General features: G+C 43.5%; 1 protein-coding gene across 1 annotated transcript; it reads left to right on the forward strand.

Annotated features, from left to right (window-relative positions):
• The first annotated feature begins 6,499 nt into the window (after nt 1-6,499).
• On the forward strand, nt 6,500-14,114 carry LOC139441984 (uncharacterized). The gene is made up of 9 exons (XM_071222732.1): nt 6,500-6,635; nt 7,780-7,867; nt 9,022-9,209; nt 9,826-9,953; nt 10,389-10,570; nt 11,076-11,174; nt 11,277-11,422; nt 12,183-13,180; nt 13,908-14,114. The coding sequence occupies exons 1-9, from the start codon at nt 6,500-6,502 to the stop codon at nt 14,112-14,114; spliced, it is 2,172 nt and encodes a 723-aa protein (XP_071078833.1).
• The last annotated feature ends 1,438 nt before the right edge of the window (nt 14,115-15,552 follow it).

A 15,552-nucleotide genomic window follows, 5' to 3' on the forward strand; every position in this document is an offset into this window, starting at 1 on the left:
CGTTGAGCTGCATTCAGTCTTGGCATTCTGTCACCGCCTCTACTGCCGTTATAAGGACTGTTTGAACAGCCGTTGATGTGGATTTTTATACCCATTCAGCAGGGGGGCCTGCATGCCTAAATGCAGGATCCTGTGCTGCACTTTTTTTACAGGCGGTTGCGTTTGGATGAAGCTGTAAAATTGATCCCCAAACGCTACGTTTATGTGCTTTGCGTGTGTTTTCGCGAATTATAGACACATCATCTTTCTGTTTGACTTATTTGGTTCTCAATTAATGTAATTATTTTAGATATTTGGCAAAAAGTGGTTTAACATCTATGTCAAGTTTCTTTTTTTGAAGAGTATATTTCTTGCAGCAGACTGTTCTCATGAGCATCCATGATACATATTGTTCCCAGATGTTTAGAGGGTCTCCATAATATCCTTCTTCAGAATGATTTGTTGTTTGTTTAACGCAGCACTCAGCAATATTACAACTACATGTCGTCGGTCTGTAAATAATCGAGTCTGGACCAGACAATCCAGTGACTGGCATTCATGAGCATCGATCTACGCATTTGGAAGACAACATGCATCAACCAAGTCAGCGAGATTTCTATAAAAGGGGTATTAAATGCTTGAAGGACAAATGGAATAAGTGTATTAAGGTGAATGGAGATTATATTGAAAAATAAAAGTGCAAAAGATATTCTGCGACTTGGTCTTATATTGAAGTTGCAAAACTTATTGAACGTCCCTCGTATATCTCTGTCATAACTCTGTAAACTCTTTGAGAGTCATGTATAGGTTCAACTGTTAGTCACAAGATATCGATGTGAAGTCATTGTAAACCCAGTATTAATATAGAACACTGCACTTTCCAGATTAAGATGCTGGTCACATGCACTGAGTAGTGAAGCAGGAAGAAATAAACCAAAATCCCGATGGAATGTAAACTGTGTATAATGTGTAATTTACACTTGTAGAAGACGAGTACCACTTTGTTCTCACAGATTTGTGCTACAAGCCTGAGGCCTCTCAGCATTTGAGCAATAAAGAGCTGGGTGCTGTTGTACAAAGCGACCGTAGGGCTCAAGTGATCGTAACTCCCTTAAACATAGACTTCCGACAGTCGTAGTTGCTAGGGTTGTTCTGTACAACGGCACCCTTTACTTCAGCCTTGAAGAGTTCAGAAGTAATAGTCATGGTCCTAGTCAACGAGTATTCTATGAATTAGGATACGTCATAATGAAGATAGGAACAATTTCTGTTACAGCCCCTGTAATGTTATTGCAGGAAACGGTACTGACAATAATATGTTGTGTCAAATATGAAAACAAATATAATCAAGAGTATCGTGAGAATTTAGGATGAAACTTAGGCCGATATGCATGATTTCTGCCTCCTGTGAAAACCTGATGCTGGCTAGTCTATATTTCATCTCCTTAATGCCGCGAGGGGCGGTGGGGTAGCCTAGTGGTTAAAGCGAAGACTCGGGTTGCCCACATGTGTGCAATGTGTGAAGCTCGTTTCTGGTGTCCCCCGCCGTGATACTGTTAAACGCGGCATACAGCCACACTCACTCACTTAATGCCAAGCACCAGGCAGTGTAACAACAAGTACCATCTTCAAACGTGGATAATCAACTCGGCTACAGAATATAATGATTCAGAGCCAATTAATCATTGTTTTATCCCCTTAATGAGGAGCGCCAGGCAGGGTAACAACAAGTACCATCTTTTAACATCCTTAAGTTTGACGCGGCTGGGGAGAGAAACATGCAACGACCTGCACTCCGGGCAGACGCTCCCTGCACTCGCCCACGGAGGAGTCCAGGTTATCTATATAGAATCAGATGGAATGGATGTTCTCAAGTGGTGGTTTTAAAGGCAAAAGATTCTGTAACTGATGAGAGATCCATTCTGTAGAAAGCTATTGTATTGTTGAATTGTGCTTCTAACGGTCAACAGATTGAAAACAAGGCTCCTTAGCAGTGGTAAAACCAACAGCTTGTCCTTCCTATAGTTTCAGCGCAATTCTGCCTCTGGCTGTGACAGGGCGTGAGCCTCCTGATGGATGGGTTGACAAAGTCTGAAATATCAAAAGCTTGCATTTGAATTTTGGTCCCACAGGTCAGACGAGAGACTCATTGAATTGTATTTTATAAAATCAATGAATAACCCACAATTCTCATTTAAATTTTACCCAGTGAGAGATTTAAATGTTAAAGTATCAATAGGCAAATGAAAGAGGATGTCTATGATAAGTTTGGTCCTCTTAAAAAATAAGGAATTTTAATCCTTCACAGGCCATGGTTCATTACGTATTCAGTGAAGATATTGATAGTCCCAGCAGTGTAGGAAGCTGCTCGTTTTGGTGAAGGGGACAATGTGAGCTTACAGTTTATTAATCAATCATACTTCCAATGCATAAATGCATGTGGTGATGACGTGTCATTATTTAGCTGCTTAGTAGTTGTAATTATTCAGAGTATATTTGGTCCTACGTCATGCTTCAAGCGTGGGACAGAATCGATCCCCAGTACCCTTGTACCCTATGCTTGTAAGAATCAACTGAAGAGCGGGAGGGTGGTCAACACGTGTCACCTGCCTGATGGTGTGTCTTTGCACATCATGGATATTTGCTCATACTGTCGACCACTGGTTTGTCTGGTACAGAATATGATTAAAAGCAGCTTTGTTAAAGAACACTCACCCACTCACTCACTCATTCAAACCATAATCCTTGCCTGCATGCTGAGCGTATCGACGCCCCTTCAATGCTGGTTGCTTATGAATGTCGCTAAATCCATTGTATTGTTAGCTGAGTGGCTTGTGCTGTAGTAAGCTATATGAATATTTATGAGAAATATTATTTTTTGTGCAAGCATCCGTTGTAGATCTGCGACATATATCGATTGTTTTGCCTACAGACATCAAAGTCTGCTTGGCACCTGTGCATAAAAGTCTTGCCAGTCATTACGCTGTCATCGATCGTCCTAGACTTGCTAGCGCGTTTTTAAATAAAAATAAAAACTACCTTTGATATTTCTATACGGTTATACATACTGATGGAAACGAATAAGGAAACAATGAAAAATATAGGGAAATTAGCTTTACTGCGGGTACGTTTGAAATAGCGCGAATACAAATTCAACACATGTCAGAATCAAATGCTGAGATGTGTGTATGTGTATTGTTTCCAACGGGTCATCTTGCTGTGTCTAAAACTTAGTCTTCCCTTATTCTTTTCCATCAGTATACATATGCAGGTCTTAGAAGTTTAGCACGAGCATAGGCATGGTGCTGACAAACCAAGCAACAAAGTCACAGCGAATCTGGGATTTTAGCCTACTCTCATACATGTCGGACCCTGGCACGCTAAAGGGACGCAACTCTGTACAGCGAATTGCGGCGCCTTTGACGACTCGGTAAGTTGTGCCCCCGTATCACACAAAATTGATCGACAGCCAGAAAAGCAACACGAAACGTTATTCTTCGATCAAGATACCACTCGCTGTACCAGGCTAAGGATTCATGTTATGATAACAACTCATCATATTACAAAAATACATATCTTGCAAATCCCTCATAAAACTTCACCTTTTCATGTATAACAACTTTATATGGATAACATGAAATTAATAGCAATAAATGTTAATAATATCTATACAATTTAATTTTCATCTGTCATCAAAACTATTGGTTGGCTAGTCTAGTGGGTAAAGTGTTTGTTCTTCACGCCGAACACCCTGTTCGATTCCCCATATTGGAATCATGCTTTAAGCCCATTAATGGTCTCCCTCGATGTAATAACATGAATCTTGCGGCGTAAAAACACTCTCTGACGTATGTAAAAACACCTTTGTAATATTTTGTAAACGAAATCCCCATTTTTAATTAAGCCAATGCCAAGTGTCAAAGCTTGCTATTCTTTCGACTCGTGTCAAGCAGCGGTCTAATGGTATTTGGTAACCTACATGCTCTTGAACACATAACATTAAGCCTAGATGACTGGTATTCGATCAAACATTATCCTTGGCTTCACTATCGGCAATTCTTGAATGAGACCTTGACGGGCCCCAATCTCCCCTCTGCGCTACAATGGGCAATGGGCAATGGCAATGTGTGGGTTGCAGATTGCACCACGAGGCTGAGCATTATGATAGTACATTAGGAATTCATTATCGATATTTTTCTTATTGATATAGTCCTAAAGTATTCACCGATGCTTAGTATAGAACACTTTGAGCATGAGGCCTGGGTTACCAAAACTCCTGCATGGAACTATTTCAGTGAGTTGATTTATTCTTCAAATCTCTTTCTTGAAGATATTTTTTGGTCTTAAACGCACACACATCATTGCCAAGATGCGCTTTTGTGCGAAACATTTAAACAGACTTATGATCATTGTTATGGGGTTTAACAGCTGTGTTGTGGGGAACGGTCGTCTTTGGGGTACATATGTAAGTTCGATCAGAACAGAGAGTGACGTACAATAGTTAATCATTGATACAGTGCGATAAACGTTGAACTTTTTAAGGCATGAAAGCTTCTTCTTTTCACATTCATATATCTCGAATGATGCGAACCTAAACGTGATGTGAATACACGATTTTCTAAAAAATATTCTTTAGTTTTTTGCTTCTTTTTTTCTCTTTTTCTCTCTCTCTCTCTCTGGCTCCGTTTGTCTGTCTGTCTGTCTCTGTCTGTCTGTCTGTCTGTCTGTGTCTGTCTCACTCCGTTTCCCTGCATGTCTCTCTCTCTCTCTCTCCGTCTCTCTCTCTGTCTCCCCCCCCCCCCCCCCCCCCCCACACACACACACACAAACCCCTCTAATTCTCCCCCTCTCCTCTCTTCTCCCCTCTTTCTCTCTGTGATATTTATAAAAGAAATACCGTCTACTGAAGCTTTTGTCTGCGCTGACATTCTTACGAAGGTCTCACAAACGAGTAGTTCTCTGATATCCCAATAACAGCTATTTCCCACGGCAGCATCTATAATCGCAGATTTGAGAGATATCTCCTATTTATGTCTACATGTATACACCTATTACAAACAACAGTACAGTTCATTAACGTGATACCTTGAAGAGCGAACATTCAGAGAGCACTCATGTCTCACACAATAAGATATTGTGAAGCTACCTGTAAATACGACACACGCGGCTTACGTCTATAGTTCATTATCACGATCTCATTGCAACGTTGAAAGGGCCTCGCTCTACTGGGGACACTTGCATTGACCCCAGGTCAGGCGGAATGATACAATGGCTAAAGGTTAGAGAAAGTCCAGCTGTAACCTATGAGAATAAACATGGTCATGGCGAGTACACTTTCATAAGACAACATCAATACGAGTGTATTATATAGAGTAGCTACATTAAACTTAACACCGAAAGGGTAGACTCTTCGACTGACATGGTGTCAGGGCGGTTAACCCTTTTTAGACTATGTTATAATTTTCTCAGATTGAGCGAGCTTTGGTTTCAAAGGTTCTTTCAATTGTGTCGTTATTCAGCTGAAACATTGCTGATGCGACGTTACATTTTAACTCACACATTTTATTTGTTCCGGAAATATCAGAATTGTTTTCTTAACTGAACTAAATGGTTCACAGGATGTCAAGGAATAATCCTTTCAGAGAATAATTTCATGTCTTGAAGCAGTAACAAAATATAGTTTGTCACTAACAAAATATCTCGCACTGCGCTGAATTTTTATTGGACGGCTCTCTGTCACTGAATCGAACTCAAAACGAAGCAAATGGACCCAGGGGATTTATCCTGATGGAATCTGAACTACAATACCCTGGATAAGTGAGGGTGCGCTTTGACCAGATTATCAGCTATAACGGCACAGTTCCCCCTCATCTTTGATGGAATAATCTTCCTTCAGTCTTGGATTCGAACCCACGATCAGCGAATCTTGAGTCAGCATGTTTTGACTTCTATACAGATGAAAAGAGGTGCTACAAGGATCACACCTTGTGAAAGTTAATTACTTCTTATCAAGACCCGTTTAGTGTAAACTCATGGCAGAGAATATACAATAAAAGGACAGCTAGTGTACTTTCAATAAACACGTTATGCCAACCAACAGGGTTTTCCTGAAACTGTTGTGGTTAACTAATCATCGGGGCAGATCAATTTGCCGCCCTTGTACACAGGGGAAATTTGATGAAAAACAATCTGGCACCCTTGCCACCAACACAATAGGCCAGTCCTTTCGTATGCTAATATTTGCAATAGTGTCGCAAGCAAGGAGACGTCATAGACCCCTGTCTGTCCCATCGGGAAATGTCAGTTACACACGCTAGAGATATGGTAGGGGTGTGCTGGAACCAAGGTGCATGTTCAACTTGTAGGGGCGTCAAGGAAATGAACATGTTTTGTTGAAGTTAAGGCATCTTGGATTTCACACTGGAACATACTTACAGGGAAATAACACAGAGAAACACGGTATCAGAGGGGAAATTTTACTAGTCACAAGAAATTATTTTTTAGTGAACTTAGATCTAAAATGCCATTCGTCAAACTGCAGGAGCGTGTCGTGAGCTTGATCAGCAAGGGATGCCAGCAGAGAGGAGAGAGGGACATAGATATGGTGTTACCATGGTTACGTAAAAAAAGCGAGCTTCTTCAAGGACTTAATACAGGTATGATTTCTTTTCCCTTCAGTGATAATTTTCAGTTTACAAAAGCGAAAAAAACCCATCAATTATTGTAATGAAATCCAGAGCAATTGTGAAAAATATATCCCGAATATGTTTACAGGTTTCTATCTCTTTCCGGTCGGGTAACCTAGTAGTTAAAGCGTTCGCTCGTCACGCCGAAGGCCCGGGTTCGATTCCCGTACAATGTGTGAAGCCCATTTCTGGTGTCCCCCGCCGTGATATTGCTGGAATATTGCTAAAAGCGGCGTAAAGCCACACTCACTCACTCTATCCCTTTCCTTACACCAGTTTGTTCTGGTTGTGTTTCCACGTGTGGATACCTGGGCAGGATATGTCCCCAGTTCCCATGCTTATCGTAAGTGTCGACTAGTGAGGATTGGGTGGCTACACAATGTGTCCCTGTTTGTTGTATATGTCGTCTCACCTGTCGTCGTGGATTGTGACCTACGCTGCCGAGACTCCCTGAATCATGTACAGTCGCTTGGGGAGTCCGGGTTAGGAAACGTCCCCGGCGTTAGAACACATCTGTGACGTCATTCTATTGTTTGAACGCTCCATTCCTCATAAGGACGGAACTATTTTTTACATTTATTGTCACGTAAATAATTTCAATTTCTTTCCGAAAACATGTGTCGCCTGCGGGTTTCGAACCCTCATCGTTTGATTTGAGATGTTTGAATTGTCAACCTCAGCTACGGCGGCACATGAAAGAATCGTGTGAAATTTGCTATTAAATATTTTCATAATTTTGCATAATGCTTAAAAGCTCAAAATAATTTGTGTAAGAGCAGGTTATCTGCAGCAATGTTTAGGAACCAACGAAATTATGAAGAGCCGTGTACCATGTATTGTAAATTTCAGCTCGGATATTCCCCTCTACATCAGTGCTAGTACGAGGCGACTACCTTGATCTCGGTGACTTCCATCGCGCCCAGACCGAATGGATGTTGCTTGTAGTATTAACACCTGTTATGTCTGTCATATAGCTGGACTATTGTTGAGTGCGATGTTAAATAAAATATAGACAATTACTTACAAGCAATAACTGGGTACTTCTGACTTGGGAAGTAAAACAATATTCATTTACTGATGAGCTTTCTGAACAACTTGGTCCATGTGTTTCCAGTTGTGCTGAAGGATGTGATCAGGAACTGCAGCTACCGGCACTCCACCGTGGACGACGTCCTCATCAGACAGGGCGACAAGGGCGACAGGTGAGACAACGCTCCTGTAATGCACGTACATAGTGGGGTGAGGTGGAATGTGGCTTAACGTCGCGTTCAAGATTATTGATTTTATATAGCGGCGTTCATTTCACGTGCGTGGGTGGGTGGGGTGGAATCGCGTGTTCTAGTCCAGACTAATGCTGGTTTCATTATGCTATCCCACTGATTTACCGCAGTTTATCGTGGATATCCCACTGTGACACATTATACTGGCTAGTCCTTGTTGTATTCTCGTGATGCCGAACGCCAGACAGGTTAACTACAAATGCCATATTTGTTAACGTTTTTCGGTATGACGCGGTCAGGGAATCGAACCACCGACCTTCCGCTCTCCAGGCAGACCTCTATCCTCTAGACCACGGAAGTGGTCCCCACACACGTACAGATCGAGCGGGGACGTGTACACGAACACGAAGACCGGTATAAAGTATGACTAGATATGATATCTAAAGATGATCGGACAGAGTCGGAACATGGCTAGATAGAGTCGACAGGTGCCAGCTCTCTATTGCTGTCCACAAGAGTCGTCTTAGTGGATCATGTGGCCGGTCGGTGACATAGTTGATGGCATGTCAGTCTACCACGACGGTGTGGATCGTTCAGACTCGTTCAGACTCGTTCAGACCAACAAAATAATGAAATTAGAGTAGAATACGGATAAAGTAGAAATATGACTAGTTAGAGTAGAGTTATAGCTTGTGAGAGTAAAAATATGGCTGGTATAAGTAGAAATATGGCTTGTGGGAGTAGAAACTTGGCTATCTAAAGTAGAAATGTGGCTTGTCAGAGTAGAAATATGGCATGTGAGAGTAGAAATATGGCTAGTTAAAGTAAAAATATGGCTTGTGAGACTAAGGATATGGCTTGTGAGAGTAAACATATGGCTGGTTAAAGTCGAAATGTGGCTTGTGAGAGTAGAAATATGACTAGTTAAAGCAGAAATATGGCTATTTAGAGTAGAATATGGCTTGTGATAGTCGCCGGAAAGACTGGAAAGACAATCACTGCTAGACAACATCGAGCATGACAAGATTAAACCGGGTTCATGACCAGATGGAGTTGAATCAGGATACGGTAAATATAAAGCTGTACGTGGCACCAGCTGTCAGCACTGCATGTCAACACGTGACTTTCTCCAACAGTTTCTTCATCATGTTGTCCGGTCGTACCTCCGTCTACATCGACACGATCCGATCTGACGACGACGATCCCTATCACCTTAGCCCAGTGAAAGACGAGGACGTCGGCCAGGATGTCATCCTCGGCACACAGGGAAAGCGAAGGAAACCTTTAGACCGGACAACATATGGGAAGTTCATAATGCACTTTGGTACGTCACAACAGATACAGAAGGACTAATAATGGGCATTTGATTACCGGCCCTGTTAAGGAATTTATTTTAGTGTTTACAGTAAGACATCGATAGCGTGGAGTAACTCTAATGGGATTTGGAGTAAATGTCGGGCAACAGAAAGTACACACTTGAAAATTGGGTTTGACCAAAACAGTAGAAACGTTATCAAAACGTTACTTGGCTGAAAACGCAGCAAAGTTAAGGTAAAAACAACCTATGATTTCCGTATCAAATGCATCACCACTGAAATACCATTTCTTGTTTGCATAATTGATGGCTTCCATCAAACATGGGTGTATACTTTCTTTTACCGAGCAGTTTGTATATCTGGAGTAATTCTTCAGTTTGATACTAAATTTGGATACCGTTGCGACCCGGGTTAGAATATGTATCAGCACTATACTGTTTGTCTTAAGGGTGGCTAAATCAGATCGGGTGGAGAGGCTGGAGACCTGGTTGATTGCTTGTCATCGTATCCCAGCTAGTATTTACAGGCCGCTGTGATATAGCCGGGATATTTCTAACTGAAAACAAAACAGGAAAAGAGAGCAGGTTCCGTGAATAAATTACAGTTATTTTTTCAATGGTGCAGATGCAGGTAAGAGTTTTGGTGAGATTGCCCTGATTAGCGAGGATGCTGTCCGTAACGCCACCATCATCACTGACTATGAGACTGACCTCCTTGTCATCTCCAGAGACCTCTTCAACAGATCGGTCAAGGTTAGTCTTCCCTGAATATGTGCTCGATGGAATTCTAGGAAAACCGCTCAGTGAATGACTCTGTCATCAACGAACAATTCACTTCTGTTAGTCACCCGCGGGATAATTCCGGAGTATTATACATCCATACTACCCCGTACTTGTCCAAAGTAACGTCTACAGTGGGTCGGGTAGTTACGATGCGTGACCTGGCTAATTTGAGTGTCATCGTAGCCATGGGTCGATGCGAGAGCAGTCACACTGGGGCGTATGACCTAGACTCGAGTATGTTCAGGCCACAGTAATTTCACTCAACACACATCCCACCACTCACTCACTCACTCACATACCCTACCACTCACTCACTCACTCACTCACTCACTCACTCACCCACCCTACCACTCACTCACTCACTCACTCACCCACCCACTCAGTCACTAACTCACTTTTCAACAGGCGAAGCAGGAGGAGGAGTACCGAGAGCGGAGGTCGTTTGTGGACACGTACCCCCTCTTCTCCAACTGGTCGCCCAGACTCAGGAGACTCTGCGAGATGAGTCTCAGGAAGGAGACACACCCCTACGGCTCCGTCATAGCCACTCAGGGACACCCCTCCACGGGGCTGATCTTCATAATGAGGTAAGAGACCCCTACCCCTCTACCACAGCCACTCAGGGACACCCCTCCACGGGACTGATCTTCATTATGAGGTAAGAGACCCCTACCTCTCTGCCACAGACACCCAGGGACACCCCTACACGGGCTGATCTTCATTATGAGGTATGAGACATCCCCCGACCTCTCTGCCACAGCCACTCAATGACCCCCCCCCCCCCCCCCCCCACCCCCTTCCTGAATATGATCCATGGTTTGTCTGCACCAAACTCGTCACAAGGCTTGAGTTTCTCCAAAGTGGGAAATGTCAAAGAATTGCATTACATCCCTCCAAATTAAGCTGGCACATCGTGATATACCCCTTGATAAAGAGGCGCTAAACTCAGCTCTCTCACCCATTATATCAAATGTAATACATCCTTTGTTTTTATAAAGGTTACATCGTGATCCTAGCACTGCTAACGTGATTGTTAAGTTTGCTCAAGATACTTCAAATTTTCACCGACCAAAGTACATATTTGTTCCGCAGCGGTCAAGCCAAACTGGTCATGGAGCCGGCAAAGCACGTCACCCAGTACGCCAAGATCATGAGGCCCCAGAATGCAGCTATATACAAACAGTACAAGACGTGGGTATTACACGGATATATCACATAGGTTTCATATTCGTAACATCAGTAATACGTACAGTTCAATCTTGTTTTGTGATGTCATTTTAATGATTTTTGCAGTATAAATGCAGACGGTTCAGTGAGTAAGGAAAGTGTGACGTCAGACCACATCCGAGTCCGCCGGAAGGAGGGGTACGCGGCTGCCGAGAGACGGGTCATGTCCAGATATGTAAACGTGTGCTGCGTGGAGGAAAACGAGATTGTTGGTAGGTCGGTCTTTCCTGTAATATTAGGTGATTAGTCCTTCAGCTCCATACTCCAGTATACAACAGGAGGCATTTCAATCACTCACTCGTTTCTCTGTCTCTCAGGTGATATAGATATGGGGCGGCCAGGTAGTCTAGTGGTTAAAGCGTTCGCCGAAGACCCGGGTTCGATATCCCGACATAATGAGTGAATCCCATTTCTGGTGTCCCCCCGCCGTGATATTGCTGTAATATTGCTTAAAGCGGCGTAAAACCATACTCACTTACTCATTGATATAGATATTGTTGGTAGGATGATATTTATTGTAATCATCTCGGGAATTGCAAATGCGTACAATTCGTAGACAAGGCACAACACCCTGATGTGTTAACTCAATCGCATGTCCCCAACGTCATATGACTACTATGTTGTAAAAGGCGTAAAAGGCGACTGACGGGTGGTCAGGCTCACCCAATTGCTCATTGCGATGCTCATGATGTCAGTCACTGGATTGTCTGGTCCAGACTCGATTATTAACAAACCGCCGTCATATAGCTGGAATATTGCAGAGTGCGGCGTTAAACAACAAACAAATCATATGAGTACAAGATTCAGCACCATATCCATGAACGTGGGTTTCACCAAAAAACAAAAACGTGACTCACTCACTCAGTAATTAATCTCCAACAAATCTGGAAACACCTAAAAACCGTTACGATATACCGTGTACTATTTGAAGTGATATTGTGAAAGGGTCACTCGCTTTCATTTCCCTCCCAGGTGATATAGAGATGGGCCTTGAGCTGGACACAAACATTGGGACTCTCATCTCCACAGGGAACACCGATGTCTTCATACTGAACGGCAAGAACTATGAGCGTCTGGTACAGAAGAAGAACCCACACACCGCGGAGACGTTAAAGGTGGAGGCGTACCGGAAAGTGTGCGGCCGACTGTGTACCACCACGGGGGCACAAATACCGCTCCTCAAGAAGCTTCAGGGTGTCCTCAAGGACATGCTGCCACATCCTGAACTCTACCTCAGAAGAGGTGAACATTACCACAGGAGCAAGGAGTTGATACACCTCATAGACATGTTCCTGCAGGATAGAAGTCCGCTTATCCAACCACTTTTACCTGATGCTTTATACTACAAGCAACGCTCGGCTGAGAAGGCCAAAAAGATTGTCGCAAATGCTTCGCGATTTCAGAGATCCAGTGATCCACGCGAGAAACGGACTAAGATGCCAAGAAGTTTGGATAAGTTGAGGAACAACATCGAAGCTGAGAATGAACTGTTAGGTTACAGGCCTTTATCAACAGCAAGCGTTGCTGTGGGTGATGGAGGGGTCTTGAGACCTCTGTCGTCTGCTCTTACACCGTCTGGAGGAAAGGGTTCACCGTCTGTCAGACCGCCAACAGCTGCGGATTCTGTGACAGTAACAAGATGTGACTTCGAGTATGAATTTGGGCAGGGGTCGAGAAAGGAAGAGGCTCCAAACCGTGATCTGGTTGTCGGGATTTATGAAGAGATGGAACAGTTTCAGAAGGACAAGAAGGAGGAGAGGTCCAGGGTAATTTGTTCGGGAGTGAGGAAGAAGAATGAGAACAAGAGGCCTGAGATGGAGTGTGATGAGGAGGAGTACTTTGACTGGGAAACGAGTGACTCTAACCTGTGTGTCCTCGAGAACAGGATCAAGACATTCTGTGATGAAGGAACACAATCACTGTCAAGAGATAGGAACCGTGTGGCAGAATTAAGGAGATTTGAAATTGAGGTAATATAAACGGAACTTATATGTTGACACATTCCCGTGTTTAGATTTTGCCAATCTGAGAAGAATTAATATTTATTATTCATATACAAAAAAAATAGATCAAGAAGGAGAGGAGCATAACTGGTTTCCATGGGGATACCTACTTCTTGCCAAAAAAATGTCCTGAGTGTTTAAATATCTATGATGCATTTCACATAATGTTTTCTCAGTAAACAATCAGAATTGGTTGAATTATGTTACAAGTTAGTTAAATTATGTGTCATGATACACATTTGTGTTTTGGGAAACGGGCAACAAGAAGCGAGCGATAATACCTAATTACATCAATTAAGTAAAATATTATTTATGATCTTGCAAGCGAGTGAGTAAATGTTCTTTAACGCCACAGACAGCATGTATAACGTCGGCATGTTACATGTCGGGTATGGGTCAGGAAAACCAGTGACTGAACGTATGAGAACGCGGCACACGGACGCGTCTGACCAACCAATCCCCTTTAGTAAGCTCCTACAATCTTGAAATACTGGGATCCGGTAGCCCACGAGTGAGTGAGTGAGTGAGTGCAAATTTAACGTCACATCAGGTAACCCACGGGAGTCCGTTATTATTCAAAGTTAACCTCGTGAAATAATTTGAAGCTGTAACATGAGGTCTATACTCACTAAAACCGATTAGAGTCTTGAGTTTATGTTGTTAAATGTTAATTTATTTAAATCTATCATTGCAGCGTCCCCAATACGTGCCTATCCCTGGAGGGTCAGTGTTTGTCCACAGACGGCCGTGTCAGTACCCTGTCAACACGCCCGTCAACCCCGCTCTACACCAGCATGTCAGGCGTTTCATGTTGTCCCGACGGAGGCATCACATAGGCACAGACACCGTGTGTTTCAGTGACTCCAGGCCTCTCTCTAGCAGACTGCGTGCTGGGTTTTGACATTGAGTGTCATGTCAAAACACATGTGTGACTGCTAACCCAGCGAAAGAAAGTATGCCAAACCATACCTGCAGCTTGACGAAAAGACAAGAAGATATTCCAAATGTAGCGTTGTACTCACGAATTAAGCAAATAGACGGCAATGTTACAGAGTTATAACGCAGCGAAAATACAGGATCACGGGGACAAAAAGGTTATGTCAGTTGGCGGCCACTGTAAATACAATAGGGTTGGGATTAGTCACATTGTATGGATGGAATTGAAATGATCAGTCTACCTCAATGTCCAATACTCGGTTTGTCCATAAGTCACGTCTGTTTGCAGACGGGTTTGGTCATGCCTGACTATCAAGGTGGTCCCAGAGTTGTTCAGTTGGCGACATGTCAGGAGATGAAACTGATCAGTGCAAAACGTTGACGTTATTGACGAGAGGGGAGGCGGATGAAACGTGGGCTGAGCACAGCATACCTGGCGCGATGCTTCGTCGATGTAAGATTGTGTTGTGAGAATTTCCGTCTTTTCCTGACCACATCATTACGCTACCTCCTGGACTCATCGAGCCGTGAATTCTTCCCGACGACGATACACGTGTACTCTACCATCTGCTCTGAAGAGCTGGGACCTACTCTGCGTCAGAAAACGTGACACTCTGCCAGTTCCTGTCTGCCGTTGTACGGTGTGCTACCTTTGGCGTCAACGTGATCCAGACATGCCAGAAAGGTGTCCGAATAGCACGCTGACGCTATCTTCCCGAGGCAAGAGAGTTACTGGCTATAAAAGTCCAGTTTCCACCCTTGTCGAGCTAGGCTGGTATTATGGAGTTACAATTTGGCTGGACTAACGAGTCTATGCATAGTCAAATCAAAATCGCGCAACGAAATCGAAATCCGGTTCGTAAACTTTCGTGCAGATTTCGGTCGATTGCAGGATTTGCAAAGCATGTGTACCGCCAACAAGTTGTCAACAGATATTTTCTAAATCTTTTCATGTTTTTGATCAAGGTACTCACGTGAGTCGATGCACTTCGCGATGTAAGACCCGTTTTAATACAAAAGAGATCTTGATTATCGATCAGAGCGTCTTGACTGGGCGCCGCCAATTTGGAGAGGCTTAGAAGTGACATAACTGGTAATAGCAACTGGTGGCGCTACGATTGAGCCCAGGAATTCAAGCCTAGTTCGACAAGGGTGGAAACTGGACTTTTAACGTCAGTTAACCCTCTTGCTTAGGGAAGATGGCTGACGCAGTCGTCTGGATAGAGTGAAACGTCTGACCCGTCCTGAGGCAGTTGATGCTGACGCCGTCAGTCAAAAAGCGTTTCCTTAAATGTAGACTACGTAAATAACGATCTTCGCTGGATTCGGCGACACGTGGTCCATCTGTTCTGGGTCTGTCTACTGCCTGCCCTCATTGCCACCATCATGATTGCAACGAGTGC

This window comes from Haliotis cracherodii, unplaced genomic scaffold (genome assembly GCF_022045235.1).
Source record: "Haliotis cracherodii isolate W230 unplaced genomic scaffold, xgHalCrac1.p SCAF_5, whole genome shotgun sequence".
Lineage (NCBI taxonomy): Eukaryota > Metazoa > Mollusca > Gastropoda > Lepetellida > Haliotidae > Haliotis > Haliotis cracherodii.